At 46.7% G+C, this 14,743-nt stretch overlaps 1 protein-coding gene across 1 annotated transcript in view; it reads left to right on the top strand.

Moving 5' to 3' along the window:
• Positions 1 to 14,743, top strand: part of HTT (huntingtin) — a 143,266-nt gene that overhangs the window by 85,131 nt on the left and 43,392 nt on the right. The window contains exons 37-40 of the mRNA XM_017514327.2: positions 1,235 to 1,357; positions 1,660 to 1,895; positions 2,906 to 3,027; positions 13,329 to 13,536. Of these exons, the coding sequence (XP_017369816.1) occupies positions 1,235 to 1,357; positions 1,660 to 1,895; positions 2,906 to 3,027; positions 13,329 to 13,536 (689 nt within the window). The remainder of the gene's footprint in view (positions 1 to 1,234; positions 1,358 to 1,659; positions 1,896 to 2,905; positions 3,028 to 13,328; positions 13,537 to 14,743) is intronic.

The following is a 14,743-nucleotide window of genomic DNA, read 5'->3' as shown; positions in this document are numbered from 1 at the left end:
TTGCAGGAATCCTGGAGCTCAGAAGCGGGTTGTTCCCTTGTTGTAAGATGTGGCTGGTGCTGTGAGCTTCACATCTGTGCCTTGAAAAACACATCTCTTTGCAGAGTTGTTTACTGTGTGTATACACACTCAGTAGTAACAACAATTGGAAACAATGCCCACTGTCAATCAGGAATGGTTGAACACACTGTGATACAAGCTTAGACTATTGTAGCTTGGGCTATTTTGCATCATTAAAAATGTTCTGGCCAGTGCGGTGGCTCATGCCTATAATCCCAGCACTTCGGGAGGCCAAGGGAGGCAGATTGCTTGAGCTCAGGAATTTGAGCAACATGGTGAAACCCTGTCTCTACTAGAAATACAAAACCTAGCTAGATGTGGTGGTGTGCGCCTGTATTCCCAGCTAACTCAGGAGGCTGAGGTGGTAGGATCACTTGAGCCCATTAGTGCACCGCTGCACTCCTGGGGGATGGAGCAAGACCCTGTCTCAAATAAAGAAATAAAAGAAATGGAAGAAATGGGAGGGAGGAAGGAAGTTCAGGCACTTGCGTTGGGAGTTTTCCATTGCACTGTTAAGTGAGAAAAGCAGAGATGTTTATGATTTTTCAGAACAACTGAAACAAAACCTCTGGGTGTGAGGGGGCAAGGATATGGTTACAGGAAACTTTAGAAAAGGATAACATGCCAGTTTGTTAGCATTTGTTACAACTGTTGGGGGACGGATGGAGTGCAGAAAAAGAAAAAAGAAAGAGTGCACACTACCCTGCGTATGTGTGTACAAAGGGATGCTTGGAAGACCGGTTCCCAAAATGTTGGTCATGATTGTATCAGTTGATTTTTTTCACACTTTTGTATATTTGAGTCTTTTATAGAAAGTAATCCCAGCTACTCGGGAGGCTGAGGCAGGAGAATCACTTGAACCCAGGAGGTGGAGGTTGTGGTGAGCCAAAATTGCGCCACTGCACTCCAGCCTGGGCAGCGAAACTCCGTCTCAAAAAAAAAAAAAAAAACACCTAAATCTAAATGAAAAGATTTCCATCGTGGGAAAAAATAGCTGATACAGTGTTGTTCTAAAAAATGTTTGCTTTGTTCACCACTAAACTTAAAATGCTTTTAAATAGGGAAGGTAATGATGAGATGATGACAATAATTTGCACTTGAGTTACATAACTGATGTATAGGAAGCTGTTTCTTTTGGCTAACACAGAAATGTTTGTGGTGTTTAACTCCACAGATGCACATTGACTCTCATGAAGCCCTTGGAGTGTTAAATACTTTATTTGAGATTTTGGCCCCTTCCTCTCTCCGTCCAGTGGACATGCTTTTACGGAGTATGTTTGTCACTCCAAACACAATGGTGAGTCTTGCCTGGCTCAGCAGCTGAACCAGGAGGGCTTGTTCACGCACTGATTGCTGGGACCACCCCCGGAATATCTGAGTTGGTCAGTTTGGGTGGAGCTTGAGAATTTGCATTTTTTAATAAGTTCCCAGGTGATATTAAAGCTGCTTCTCTGGGACCACACTTTGAGACTCAGTGATAGACAGATTTATTGGTAGGATGGTAAAATAGGGCCAGTTTTCTTTCACAAAATTGGCAATTGGGGGAAATTTAATCTTCCATTTTTCTTCAGCTATGACTTAGTATTTTGTTTATTTTAGGCATCTGTGAGCACCGTTCAACTGTGGATATCGGGAATCCTAGCCATTTTGAGGGTTCTGATTTCCCAGTCAACTGAAGATATTGTTCTTTCCCGTATTCAGGAGCTCTCCTTCTCTCCATATTTAATCTCCTGTCCAGTAATTAATAGGTTAAGAGATGGGGACAGTAATTCAACACTAGAAGAACACAGTGAAGGGAAACAAATAAAGAATTTGCCAGAAGAAACATTTTCAAGGTATGCTTTATATCTGAGCCTATAACCAATCCATGCCTTTTGGGAGGTCACGTGGTGTTTTGTGATCAGTAAGTCTGGAATAACTCTTGGTCTCACTTCAGTTCTGAGTTGGGTAAAGTAGTTTGTATTAGTGTAATTTTCTAATCCGTCCTTATCTGTGGCTCTTAGTTCTTACCTCTCCTGAGGTTCTGTCATGTTCATTGGAGATGCTACAGCAGTGGCTCACCTCAGGCAGGGCAGGGCAGTGGGGTGTCTGTGCTAGGGGCAGACAGTATGGGTGCATTGCCTTCAGGAAAGTTAAAACCCAAGAGAAGCTACTAAAAGTGAGTCTTATATTTATTCCCACCATGTGCTGGCAGTTTTAGGCACTGTCAGTAATAAAATACTTCTCCCTGCAAGGCGGATGGCCTCCACTGAATATCTGTAGTATCAAATCCTGTCTTCTCTCATACATTGCTTGGAAGCTCCCTGAGGACAGTGATCAGGCGTTCGTAAATGCTTGTTGACCAGATGGGTCTCTGTCCACCTCTGATGGATTCCGAGCATTCACTGAGTTCATGCAGCTGTCACTTGGTCTCTCATCGGCGGGGATGCCCTGTGTTGTTGATGGAGATGAGCCCAGTAAGCCTGCTGGGCATCTTTTTGTTTGCAGGTTCAGCAGCAGCCCGTGGCTTTCCCTCTGTCACATTGAAGCAGCTGGCTAAAACCGATGAAACGTTAAATTTCTGTGACAGATGATCAGCTTATATTTGTGTATTGCTGTACAGTTTATAAAGCTTAAAAAAAATGCTGCCTGCCATTTTATCCTCAGCGAGGAAGGTGGTGCACAGAGAGGCAAAGTGACTGAACCCAGAGCAATGGCATTATGCATTTCACTTTACCTGTTTATTGTACTCTACCTGGATTTTTACTTCCCTTACATCTGCCGTATATATATTTTCATATATGCTTGGCATAGTGCTGTATAGTAGTCACCTAATTCATTGTCATCCTTTTCTGTTTCTTGGAAGGTTTCTCTTACAACTGGTTGGTATTCTTTTAGAGGACATTGTTACAAAGCAGCTGAAGGTGGAAATGAGTGAACAACAACACACTTTCTATTGCCAAGAACTAGGCACGCTGCTCAAGTCTGGTAGGTGAATCACATTAGTCTTCCCAGAGTATCTCATTCCCCGTTCTGCGCTGTACACCTGGTAGAAACTCTGCCTTGCCCAGTGCGCCAGTTGGAAATGTTTGTTGCTGATAGAGTAAACCTGATACCGGCCAGGTGCTGCGGCTCATGCCTATAATCCCAGCACTTTGGGAGGCTGAGGCAGGCAGATTACTTGAGGTTGGGAGTTCGAGACCAGCCTGACCAACATGGAGAAACCCCAACTCTACTAAAAATACAAAATTAACTGGGCGTGGTGGCGCATGCTACTTGGGAGGCTGAGGCAGGAGAATCGCTTGCACCTGGGAGGTGGATGTTGCTGTGAGCCGAGATTGCGCCATTGCACTCCAGCCTGGGCAACGAGAGCGAAACTCCATCTTTAAAAAAAGGGGTGAACTTGATACCATATGACCCAGCAGTTCCACTCTTGGGTATATACCCAGAAGGAAAAAAAAGATATTTGTATGCCAGTATTCATAGCAGCATTATTCACAGTAGCTAAAATGTGGAAGCAACTGAAGTGTCCATTGATGGATGAATGGATAGGCAAAAGTCAGTATATACTTACACTGGAATATTATGCAGCCTTAAAAAAGAACGACATTCTGACACATGCTACAACGTGGGTGACACTTGAGGACATTGTGCTAAGTGAAATAAGCCAGTAACAAAAGGACAAATACAGTGTGATTCCACTTATATGAGGGTTCTAGAGTAGTTAATTCGTAGATACAGAAAGTAGAATGGTGGTTTTCAGGGGCTGTGGGGGAGGGGGAGTTATTTTTTAATGGTTATATCATTTCCCTTTTACAAGATGAAAGGAGTTATTCTAGAAATGAATGGTAGTGATGGTTATATAACATTATGAATGTACTTAATGCTACTGACCTTTAAAAATGGTTAAGATGGGCCAGGTGTAATGGCTCATGACTGTAATCTAAGCACTTTGAGAGGGCAAGGCAGGAGGATTGCTTGAGCCAAGGAATTTGAGACCAGCTTCAGCAACATGGCAAGACCTCATCTGTACAAATAAACTAGCCAGGGATGGTGTTATGGCTGTGGGCCCAGCTACGCAGGAGACTGAGGCAGGAGGATCGCTTGAGCCCAGGAGGTGTGTTCATGCCACTGCACTCCAGCCTTGGCTATAGAGTAAGACCCTGCCTCGAAAAAACAAAACAAGACCTAAAAATGGTTAAGATGGGCTAATCGCAGTGGCTTACGCCTGTAATCCCAATACTTTGGGAGGTCAAGGTGGGTGGATCAGTTGAGGCCAGGAGGTTGAGACCAGCCTGAGCAACATAGCAAGACCCCCATCTCTACAAAGAAAATTAAAGACTAGCTAGGTATGATGGCATGTGCCTGTGGTCCCAGCCACTTGGGAGGTTAAGGTGGGAGGATTTCTTGAGCCCAAGAGTTCAAGGCTGCAGGGAGCTATTACTGCACTCCAGCCTGGGCTGCAGAATGAGACCTTGCCTCTTCCCCCCAAAAAAAAAAGGTAAACCTGAGAGCTTCCTCCTGTTTTAAAGATTTGAAGGGCCAACGTGTTTTCACTTTTACAAATGATCAGGGTCAGTGAAGGTTGGGCATGGTAGCTCACACCTGAAATCCCAGCACTTTGGGAGGCCAAGGTGGGAAGATTGCTTGAGCTTGAGACCAGCCTGGACACCATAGCAGGAGATCCCATTTGCACAAAAATAAAAAAAAGTAGCTGGGCATAGTGGCATAAGCCTGAGCCCAGGTGGTCAAGCTGTAGTGTGCCGTGGTTGTGCCCCTGCACTCCAGCCTGGAGTCGCAATCGAGATTTAGACCCTGTCTCTAAAGAAAGAAAATGACAAGGACAGTGAACCCAAGAGAGAAAGTCACAAGATGCCAGATGTGTAGCAAGCATAGAAACAGACCACTCCAAATTAGGACAGTGTGTTTTCCAAGAAGAACAACTGTAATGAGAATGCTTTGCTTTACATAGGCAAGTAAAAAGCTAGAAAACTAGTTACAGGGGATAGGCACATCTTTCTTCTCTCAACAGAAAAAAGAAAGGCAATTCTAATCTCTAGGAAAAGCAAACAGCATTAAGTCATGGTCCAAATATGAAGCAAGCCAAAATGTGGTTTGATTTTCAACAGTTGATCTGTTGGGAACCCTTGATATTAAAAAGCTTCTCCTTTAAGTGGCTTTGGGGTCGCAATCAAAGACCTGTAGAAAGAGATGCCACCCTTCTAGGATCTTTGGCTCTGGTGGGAACTGTATTCACATAGTCATAATGTAAATACTGCCTGAGCTTTCGTTTTTGGAATCCATGTGTGACTGAAACACTGAAGACTTACTGACCTAATTATGGTTTCAGAACAGAATGAAAATTTTTTCATTTCTGATTAATATAAAAGGAAAATTAGCCAAGTTAATTTGGGAAGTAGATGGTAGAGATGGGGTAGGGAATGGATGGGGCACTAAAATCCGCATCTAGCGTTGTTGAGGTTATGCGATTACATCATCTAAAGTTGACAGACCAAAATAGAGAGGCTACAAAGGTATCCAAATAGAACTAAAAATGTAACTCAGATTGGTAGGAGGTAGTATAAATGAGTGAAATCTCATCTTTATTATGGTGGAATTAATGGGTAATGTCTACAGTTGTTTGAAGTCTAAAAATCATGACAAGTCATGATGAGGTTATTGTATTCAATAATCTTTCAGTTGCAGGGATAAAACTCCAGTTTAAACTAGAGGAAGAGAAAGAATTGATAGGTCTGACCGCCTAGAAAGTACAGACAAGTGCAGTGGTTGGTTCTCTTTAGGTCGGTGGGGCTGCATCTGATGTTTTCATTCTGTGATCTGCCTTGTATATTTATGCATCTTAGCTCTGCTTTCTTCTTTTAAATGTATTTTAATTTATATAATTTTTTTGAATTTTAAAGATAGGGTCTCACTTTGTCGCCCAGGCTGAAGTGCAGTGGTGCGATCATGGCTCACTCTAGCCTCAAACTTCTGGGCTCTAGAGTTCCTCCTGCCTCAGCCTTCTGTGTAGCTGAGACTATAGGCATGCACTGCTATGCCTGGCTAGGTTTTAAATTTTTTTTGTAGACATGGAAGTCTTGCTATGTTGCCCAGCTGGTCTTTAACTCCTGGCTTCAAGCAGTCCTCCCGCGTCAGCCTCCCAGAGTGCTGAGATTATAGGTTTGAGCTGCCGCGCCCAGTCTCATCTCTGCTTTCTGTGTTAGTTTTGTTCTCTGGTGGGCTCTTTTCACGTGGCAGAAGATGGCCTCTAGCAGGTTGTGTTCCCAGCCCCTCAGGCAGGCGTTCGATTGGCCCTGCATGAGTCATGTTGGTGATCATGAATCCCTGAACGCTCTGGTCTGCCTGGGCCAAATGAGAGACTGGACAGCATTCCACTGATGAGGAGGTGGGGCTAGTCTCTGGGAGTAAGGGAGAGGAATGCAAGCAGTAACTGATGGTCTGCTGCAAGGGATAACAGCGCATCAATTAGAATTTTGGAGGTAACTACCAGAACTGAAAACAGAAATGCTAACAAGTAGTTGCCTTAAAAAGGAATGGGGAAGGTGCTTTTGTGATCAGAAGCTCCTTTCTCTTACTGGATTTTTGTATACATTTTGCGTACATACCCTTAGAGTAAAAGGTAGTTGGCGTTTTCAGCCTTGGTGCATTTGACGAGACTCCTGCGTGGCTGCCTCCATGCTAGCAGGCTCTGGGTCTGCCAGGGCTGGTTGAGCATCCTGGTTCGTGCCTGCATGGAACTTAGAGTCAGTGAGTCAGTATCACAAGTCTTGATATTTCCTATGAAGGAGAACAGTAGTGCAGTGACAGACAAAATAGGTGGGCAGGCAGAGGCAGAATTTCTGAGGGGGAGAAGTAGCTAGCTTTTTGCAGAGAAGTATTCCGGCACCTGAGAGTAGCTGAGAGTACAGGCAGGCAGGAAGCAGGTGGGGCCCGGCCGCCTGGCACCACAGAGTTCCGGAGAAAGAGGCCTCTTCATGGCCGCTGATTCAGCTGCTGTCACCCTCCACACAGGCCATGGCCAAAATTTAATTTTGATAATGGACTCTAGTTTTTGAGCCTTATTTGCTATTATTGAAATAATTTTCTTGTTTCTTTTTAAAGATCTTTGGATTCTGCTTCACTGACCACTGTAATAAGTTTAAAGTTGAGGAAATATAGCTTCTTAATGAACGATAGGTCAGTTTTAGTATGTTGGTCATTTTTATATTTTGCTGGTTGGTTGGATCTGATGCCAGGAAGAGGTGGCTTCATTTCTAAGAACGAGTCTTGCCTTTGTGGGACAAGGGTTGTGTGTTCTGGGTCCTTCTGCATGTCCAAGCGATTTCTGTGCAGCTCAGAGGTGGTTACCATCTCTTTGCACTGATTTCCTCTCCTTCAATCCCAAAATTCAGGCAAAATATTTTTACTACTGTTGTCCAGTACAACTTCCAGCAAAGACAGGACGTCTGCACTGTCTCATTTAGCCACCTTTAGCCGCGTGTGGTGTCCATACCTGAAATGTGGCTGGTCTGATTGGGGAGCGTAATTTATAATTTTATTTAATTTTAATTAACCTACATTTAAACAGCTCCATGTGGGTAGTGGCTCCTGTGTGAGATAGTGCAGGTCTGTTGAGAAGCAGCTTTACTGGAGGGAATGGAGGGCTTGGAGGGGGCATATGGGTTTCTTGCTGGTGTCTTTGGACCTTATTTATTTGATCCAGCATTTGCAAGTAAGTTGTCTGTGTGTATACATAAATGTCTGTTTCTGTCTTCTTGTTTCATTTGACTGCATTTATTTGAAAGACACTAGGTGGCAGAATTACTGTATTTGGTTGGTTTTAAGATAAGAGTTGAAGTAATTCATCTTGTGTTTTTATCTAAGTTGTGTTTGACATGTAAAATTGGTCATTTGTGTTTATATACTGCTTAAACAAAGGCTATGAATTCCACCCATACACTGAAAATGGAGCCTTTTAAATTTGTGCAGTTCAGCTATTACTTCTTAAATAATACCTAGTTCAGGAACTAGTCTGAATGGCACCCTTCTCTTTTCGTTTTTCTGCTTTTCTTATTGGGGGAGGAGGATATTTATCCCAAAGTTGTTTGCCTATTTCAGATTCCATCTAGGATAAGCAGAATAGCCAAGAAAGATACCTGTCCTCCTGTGTACAGTATTTGGGGTAACCAGTATCCTTCTCTTTTGGTCCAGGATGGACTGGTTTAGAAACAGATGGTGGAACCGGAGGCCCAGGGAGTGGAAGCATCAGCTCTGTTTGTTGTCCATGAAGCTGGATTAGAACTGTCTGGCCTGTACCCTCAACACAGCCTGCCATCCAGACCTTACCCAGTCAGGGTGGCAGGAGCTGCTGCCCCTTCCTCTCTGAGTCCTGGTGGGTGGTGGAGACATGCTATGACCCTCACGGAAGCTCGCTCACCCCTTCCTATGACCCTAATGGAAGCTTGCCCGCCCCTTCCTATGACCCTCACGGACGCACACCCACCCCTTCCTATGACCCTCATGGACGCACACCCACCCCTTCCTATGTCCTTCACGGAAGTGCACCCACCTCTTCCTATGACCCTCATGGAAGCATGCCCACCCCTTCCTTTGTGGCAGAGGGGATGGCTGCACAGCAGCCCTTTTCTCTGTCCCTTCAAAAGGGTCAGTGGCTCCACTTTATGGGGCAAGCAGGAACACTGGAAGAGAGAGGAAGTGGTCCTTTCTATAGTAATAAAGTTGACGCTGATTGAAGTTAATGCTTGTGCAAGGACAGGACTACTAACAATTATAATGCTGGGAGCAATGGAATTCTCTAAAGGGCGTGCAGTACTTTAATTTTCATTATCCCAGTTAATTCTTAGAACAGCTCTGTGAAGTATTTCCCCCTTTCTGCTTAGGTTCTAAAAGATCCTTTGCCAAAACCAGGAATGAAAACCCAAGCATTCTTTCCTGCCTGTCATTCTTTCTCTCATCAGACCACTTCTTGGGTTGGTAGCGGTGAGTGTGGCTGCTGGCACTTGCAGAATACCCACCATGGGCCCAGTCACTGTGTGGCATGGAGAAGAGATGGTTCTCTCCACGTCATAGCTGAACAAGCTCAGCCCAGAGAGGTCACTGCCCTAGGAGTTTTTGATGCTGGAGTTGGGATGCGATCCCACATCCTGCCTGTTTTGAAAACAGCATTCTTTATTTCCAATTCCTGCTTCCATTGTTCCTTTCAGTATTTCTTTGTTTAGCTCACAAAAACAGAGCCTGGGGATTTGCTGGGTTTAGCTGTACCTGCTTCTCTGGGCACAGTCTGCGTCTGCTGTCCTGCCCCCTGCTTTTCTGCACTGCCATTGTGGTCTCCAGGCACTTGGCCCCTTTCTCCTCCCCCAAGGCCCTTTGGCTTCCCAGGTGTCACCCTTGTGATCCACAGGCTCTGCCTTCTTTCTGTCTTAGACTGCTAGTCATCACTGCCCGGGACCCTAGGAAGGGAGGCTCCACCGAGAAGCATCTTCTAATCTCAGCCATGCTCTCAATGCCGCTGTTGCCTTTGTTAGGTAATGTTAGCTACTGTAACAAATAAACCAACATTTCCATGGCTTCACACCATGGAAGGCTCTTTCTTGGTTTTATGACAGTGCATTGAGGGTGTTACTGGCTCACAGGTGGTTTTCCTCTGTGTGGGAATTTGGGGACCCAGGCTCCTTTCCTTCTTCTGGTTCTCCTCTCCAGCCCTCCACATCCCCTGTGTCTGGTTGGGGACAAGGAGAGGAAGGTAGAGAAGAAGGCTTTGTGGCCTTGGACTTAAAGCGACATGCATGCCTTTGCTGGTGTTCTCTGGTAGTGGTGGGTCACAGCCCCACCCTGTACAAAGGGACCGGGAGATGTCATCCTGCTGCTTCCCAGCAGCAGCACCGTGGTTTTTGCTGTGTTTTCTGTGAGGATAAAAACCGGTCATTCCAGGATGAAGAAAGTCAGGGGAACCCTTGGAAGGAGGGGACCAGGCAGGTGTCACCATGGGATTAGTGGTGCCTTCAGAATGAGCCGCTGGGAATGCAGTGCCTTCTACAGCCTTTGCTATTCTGCTGTGTCCACATCATGCCCAGCAGGAGTCTGCTTCACTCTCCTCAGAGAGAGTCACGAACCCTTTTCATGAGCCTCTGTCCAGCTTTGCCTCCTCTCCACCTGGAAGGGGCCCTGGGTTCCTTGTAACGTCCCGATAGAACAGGGGACTTTTGTTCTATCCCCAAGCTCAGCGTCACACTCCTGCCGGCTTCCTCGCTCCTCTTTTGTCTGCTTCCTTACACCGTATCCTCTGGGTTCTCTGTAATTGAATTTTGCCTTTGATGCTTATTTAAAAACATGCATTGCAGGCCAGGTGTGGTGGCTCACACCTGTAATCCTGTGCACTTTGGGAAGCCAAGGCGGGCAGATTGCTTGAGCCCAGGGGTTCGAGATTAGCCTGAGTAACATGGTGAAATCCTGTTTCTACAGAAAATACAAAAATTAGCAGGGCATGGTGGTGCACACCTATACTCCCAGTTACTCAGGAGCCTGAGACAGGGGGATCGATTAAGCCCCAGAGGCCAAGGCGACAGGGGGCTGTGATTGTGTCACTGTACTCCAGTCTGGACAACAGAGTGAGACCCTGTCTCAAAAAAAAAAAAAAAAAAAAAAAAAAAAAAAAAAAAAAAAAAAAAAAAAAAAAAAAAAAAAAAAAAAAAAAATCCATGCATACTTAGCATAGCAAAACATGTATGTCTTGTGTTTGTCTTTCTGGCTGTAGCTGCTCTCTTGCACGCTGATAGCCACACTAAGCCAGCCTTAAATTAAAAACAAGCCAGCACTTCCTGTGCTCTCCTGCTTCCTTCATTAGGGGTCCCTCCCTCTGTGTACACTCCATTCTCGCTGCCCCTGCTGGTTTGTTTCCCTCTTGTTTCTCACGCCACGGCAGCCTGCCTCTGCAGGGTGCTCTCTGTCCAGCCACTTAATTGATTGTGTTCCCCGAGTTGCTGTCCGTGGTCTCTCGTCACTGTCTCTCTGTGGCCTCTCTCCTCTTGCTCCTTGGTCTTTGTGGGTCCATCCCCTTTGTGAGCTTGGCTGTTGCTCTCATGGACGACTCTCTTGCTGGTCCGTGTAGTCCTGGCCTCCAGCTTCTCGACATGGGACTTGTCCTGCCAGTACCTCTGACTTGCTTGCACTTAAAATGGAACTGGCACCACTGTTACTTTCCAGGGCCTCTTCTTGTTAATGAGATCATTTGGGATGTTCAGAATCCCAGCATCATTGTCAGCTCCTCCTCCCCCTACCGCAGGGACCCTGACCTGACCTCCTCCTCTCCATCTACTGGGAGGTGGCCCTCAGAGTCTGTCTTATCTTCCACCTGAATTTCCCTAATAGGCTCTAGCAGCCTCCGCCAGCGCCCCAGGGGCTGAGGACTTCCTCCTTGCCCTGTGCAGTGCTGAGCCCTTTACCTGGGTTCTCCTGTTTGCTCCTTATTGCGGCCCTGCAAACAGTTACTGCTCTTAATTCCAACTTACACCTGAGGAAGCTGAGACCCCGGGTGAGGGGCATCCAAGGTCACCCAGGTAGTAAACAGTAGAGCCACGATCTGACCAGGCAGTCTGATTCAGAGCCTGTGTTGACACAGCCATCTAGAACACAGCTCGGATTGTGGGTTTCTATTACCTGTTCAAAACCCCCAACTCCCAGCTCTGTCCCTGCACGTGCTCCGTGGCCTGGCTGCAGTCTTACTTGAAAGCAGTGCATGCCTCTTCACTCAAGGGACCCATGCAGGAACAGAGGGCCCCACAGAAGGACGAGGCCACTGCAGAATGGGCTGGAGGGGACGATACTGACTGAAACAAGTGTAGAGAAACCCTGGGAACCCGGGAGTGGCCAGTTAGAACTCCTCGTTGTGACTAGGCCTGTATTCTCTGAGCGTGCTGCGTTTGTTAGCAGTCTTCCTTGGTCTCAGGCTGTAGTTTAAGGCATTGTGGAGCCCTAAAAAGCTTACATACTCCATTGTTGCCTGTTTTAGGACCCTTTCACTTTGGGGAGGTTTTGAGTTTTTTGTTTTTTTCTTTTTCTTTTTTGAGGTAGAGTCTTGCTCCATTGCCCAGGCCAGAGTGCAGTGGCACGATCTTGGCTCTCTGCAACCTCTGCCTCCTGGGTTCAAGCAATTCCCATGCCTCAGCCTCCTGAGTAGCTGGGATTACAGGCACCCGCCACCACACCCAGCCAATTTTTATATTTTTATTAGAGACAGGGCTTTACCATGTTGGCCAGGCTAGCCTCAAACTCCTGACTTCAAGTGATCCACCGGCCTTAGCCTCCCAAAGTGCTGGGATTATAGGCATGAGCCACTACACCTGGCCTGAAATTTGAAATCAGAAATAAAATTGTGAGCTAGCAGTGAGATGCCAGGAGGACCAGCTCTGGGGAGTGGGCAACCTTAGCCAGATGGGCCTTTCTCTGTTTCCTGGGTCTTGCTGCCTCTCCCTGCTATGCTTTGCAGCCTGTGCCTGTCTCTCTGCCTTTGACTCTGTGTTTGTCCAAAGGAGAGGATAGAATGAAGTCATGCTACCTGGAGCCTGAGAAGGGTGCTGTGGAGAAACCTGTGGGTAGACTCTAACTGAGTATGTTGCTGAGGTGCCAGTGTTGCGTGTGGGCAGACTGCCACTTGGCCTGTCCAGGCCCAGGATGTTCCATGGCCAGGCACAGACCCCTTGGCTATCAGGTGTCAGGAGCCTGCAGAGAACACACAGCCTAAACCGCAGGGGGCTGCCATGTTCTTTCAGCACCTGTCCTGCCTGCTCACCTGGCCTCTTAGGGCATTTCTGATCCTCGTTCTTAGCAAGCGCAGGAGCTGTTCAGTTTGGCAGGTGCAGGGTGCCACTCCTGCCTGTCTAGCTGTGGCTCAGTCCTGTGGGGACCCCACTGCGGCCCAAGTGTGGTGATTCAAGGCGCTGAGTGTTCCCTGCCTCCTTGTTGGGGAGCTGTGTTCAGATTTTCACCTGGAGCTCCTGGAGGGCTTGGCATTGCCAACCGCTGCAGGGGTAGACAGTGGGAGAGGAGGAATGCTAGCTTTCTTGACCAGTCCATTAAATAAGTGGGATATCTGTTTCTGCCTAGAAAAATCAGAATTTTCTAAATGCCAGGTGCTTTGAATATGTAAGTATGGGAAACGGCTCAGCCTGCGTCTGTTCTGTGTAAAAATCTTCACATAGCCATGTGGCACTGGACCGAGATGAAAGCAAAGAGGTTTCTCCTTAATAAGTCTTAACTTTATTTGGTTCTAGGAATGTTCCGGAGAATCACAGCAGCTGCCACTAGACTGTTCCGCAGTGATGGCTGTGGTGGCAGTTTCTACACCCTGGAGAGCTTGAACTTACAGGCGCGTTCCATGATCACCACCCACCCGACCCTGGTGCTGCTCTGGTGTCAGATCCTGCTGCTTGTCAACCACACCGACTACCGCTGGTGGGCAGAAGTGCAGCAGACCCCAAAGTAGGTTTCCAGTGCCCGTAGCCCAGGGCACCAGCCCAGCACTGTCCTGAGACTCCCAGCAACCTGAGGTTTGGCCACCGTTAGGGCATTTTCATTTTCCGTTTTTTGTGAGGGCTTGTAAAATTTCTGCTGCATACCAATCTTCCTTTCATGGACAGCACATTGTAGGGACAAACATGCGGTCCAGCTACAGGCATTCAGAAAGCGGCTGCTTTTGAAATGCGATTTTCTTTGGCAAGTTCTCTGACACCGTTCCATCTTGTGGGATATTCTTGTCATGCTGTGTGGCTCCTACTAAGTTCTAGAGTCTGTAAATTGGTTTTGTAGCCAGGCGGGTTGCACTGTCTTAACTTCATTATGAATTACCTGTGGTTCTGGGTATTCTTAGATAATGAAGTAAGTATTTAGCAAATTTCAAAACTGCTTGGAAATATTATCTTACTATTCAAAAAGGATTACTAAGTTTCTCTTTACGGGTGGCCCTCTTTTTGCAAACAGCTTTCAGGCTTAAGCTCCATTTCTAGATGTTCTATCACTCAGTTATTTGTATATGCATGGGAATAAGAGCTGTGGCCCCCCCCACCCCTGAGCCGAATCTTCAGCATAGTGTTTCTGGAAGGCTCAAGACCCCACACTGGGGAGAAGAAGTTCCAGAGAGAAAAGACTGCAGGTGCTATAGTGCCTGTCTGCTCAGTGTGGATACTGGGCCATGTGAGGCCAGGGCTCCCAGTAGCGCCAGTCTGTGGCACTCAGCTGGAAACCCACTGCTGGGAGGCCTTCTTAGCCATCCACTCTGTGCTCTGTATAGTGGGGTCTAATCATCCTGTTGGAGGAGACAGAACTGTGATGACATTTGAAATGTGTGGAGGATGCCTTAGGCCTGTCATGATGACTGGGCACTGTGGGGGCAGCAGACGGAAAGTCAGTGTCTTCTAGTTCTGTGCTTCTTTAGCGTGCATGGAAATCAGCTGCCGAGTCAGCAGATTGCTCCTTTTCTGACGATGTGCCCGCTTATTCTGATGTTATATCAGAAAGCTCCAGGTCTGGGAATTGTGTCTCCTGAGTTGAAATAACAGAAATGCTTAACTAGATAGTCAGTGTTTAAAAGAAATAAATCTGGGCCGGGCGCGGTGGCTCAAGCCTGTAATCCCAGCACTTTGGGAGGCCGAGGCGGGTGGATCACGAGGTCAAGAGATCGAGACCATCC

The sequence above is a fragment of the Cebus imitator genome, unplaced genomic scaffold (genome assembly GCF_001604975.1).
Source record: "Cebus imitator isolate Cc_AM_T3 unplaced genomic scaffold, Cebus_imitator-1.0 Scaffold522, whole genome shotgun sequence".
Taxonomy (NCBI): domain Eukaryota; kingdom Metazoa; phylum Chordata; class Mammalia; order Primates; family Cebidae; genus Cebus; species Cebus imitator.
Note: the sequence above shows the minus strand (reverse complement) of the source record. Positions and strands in the feature narration are given on the sequence as shown.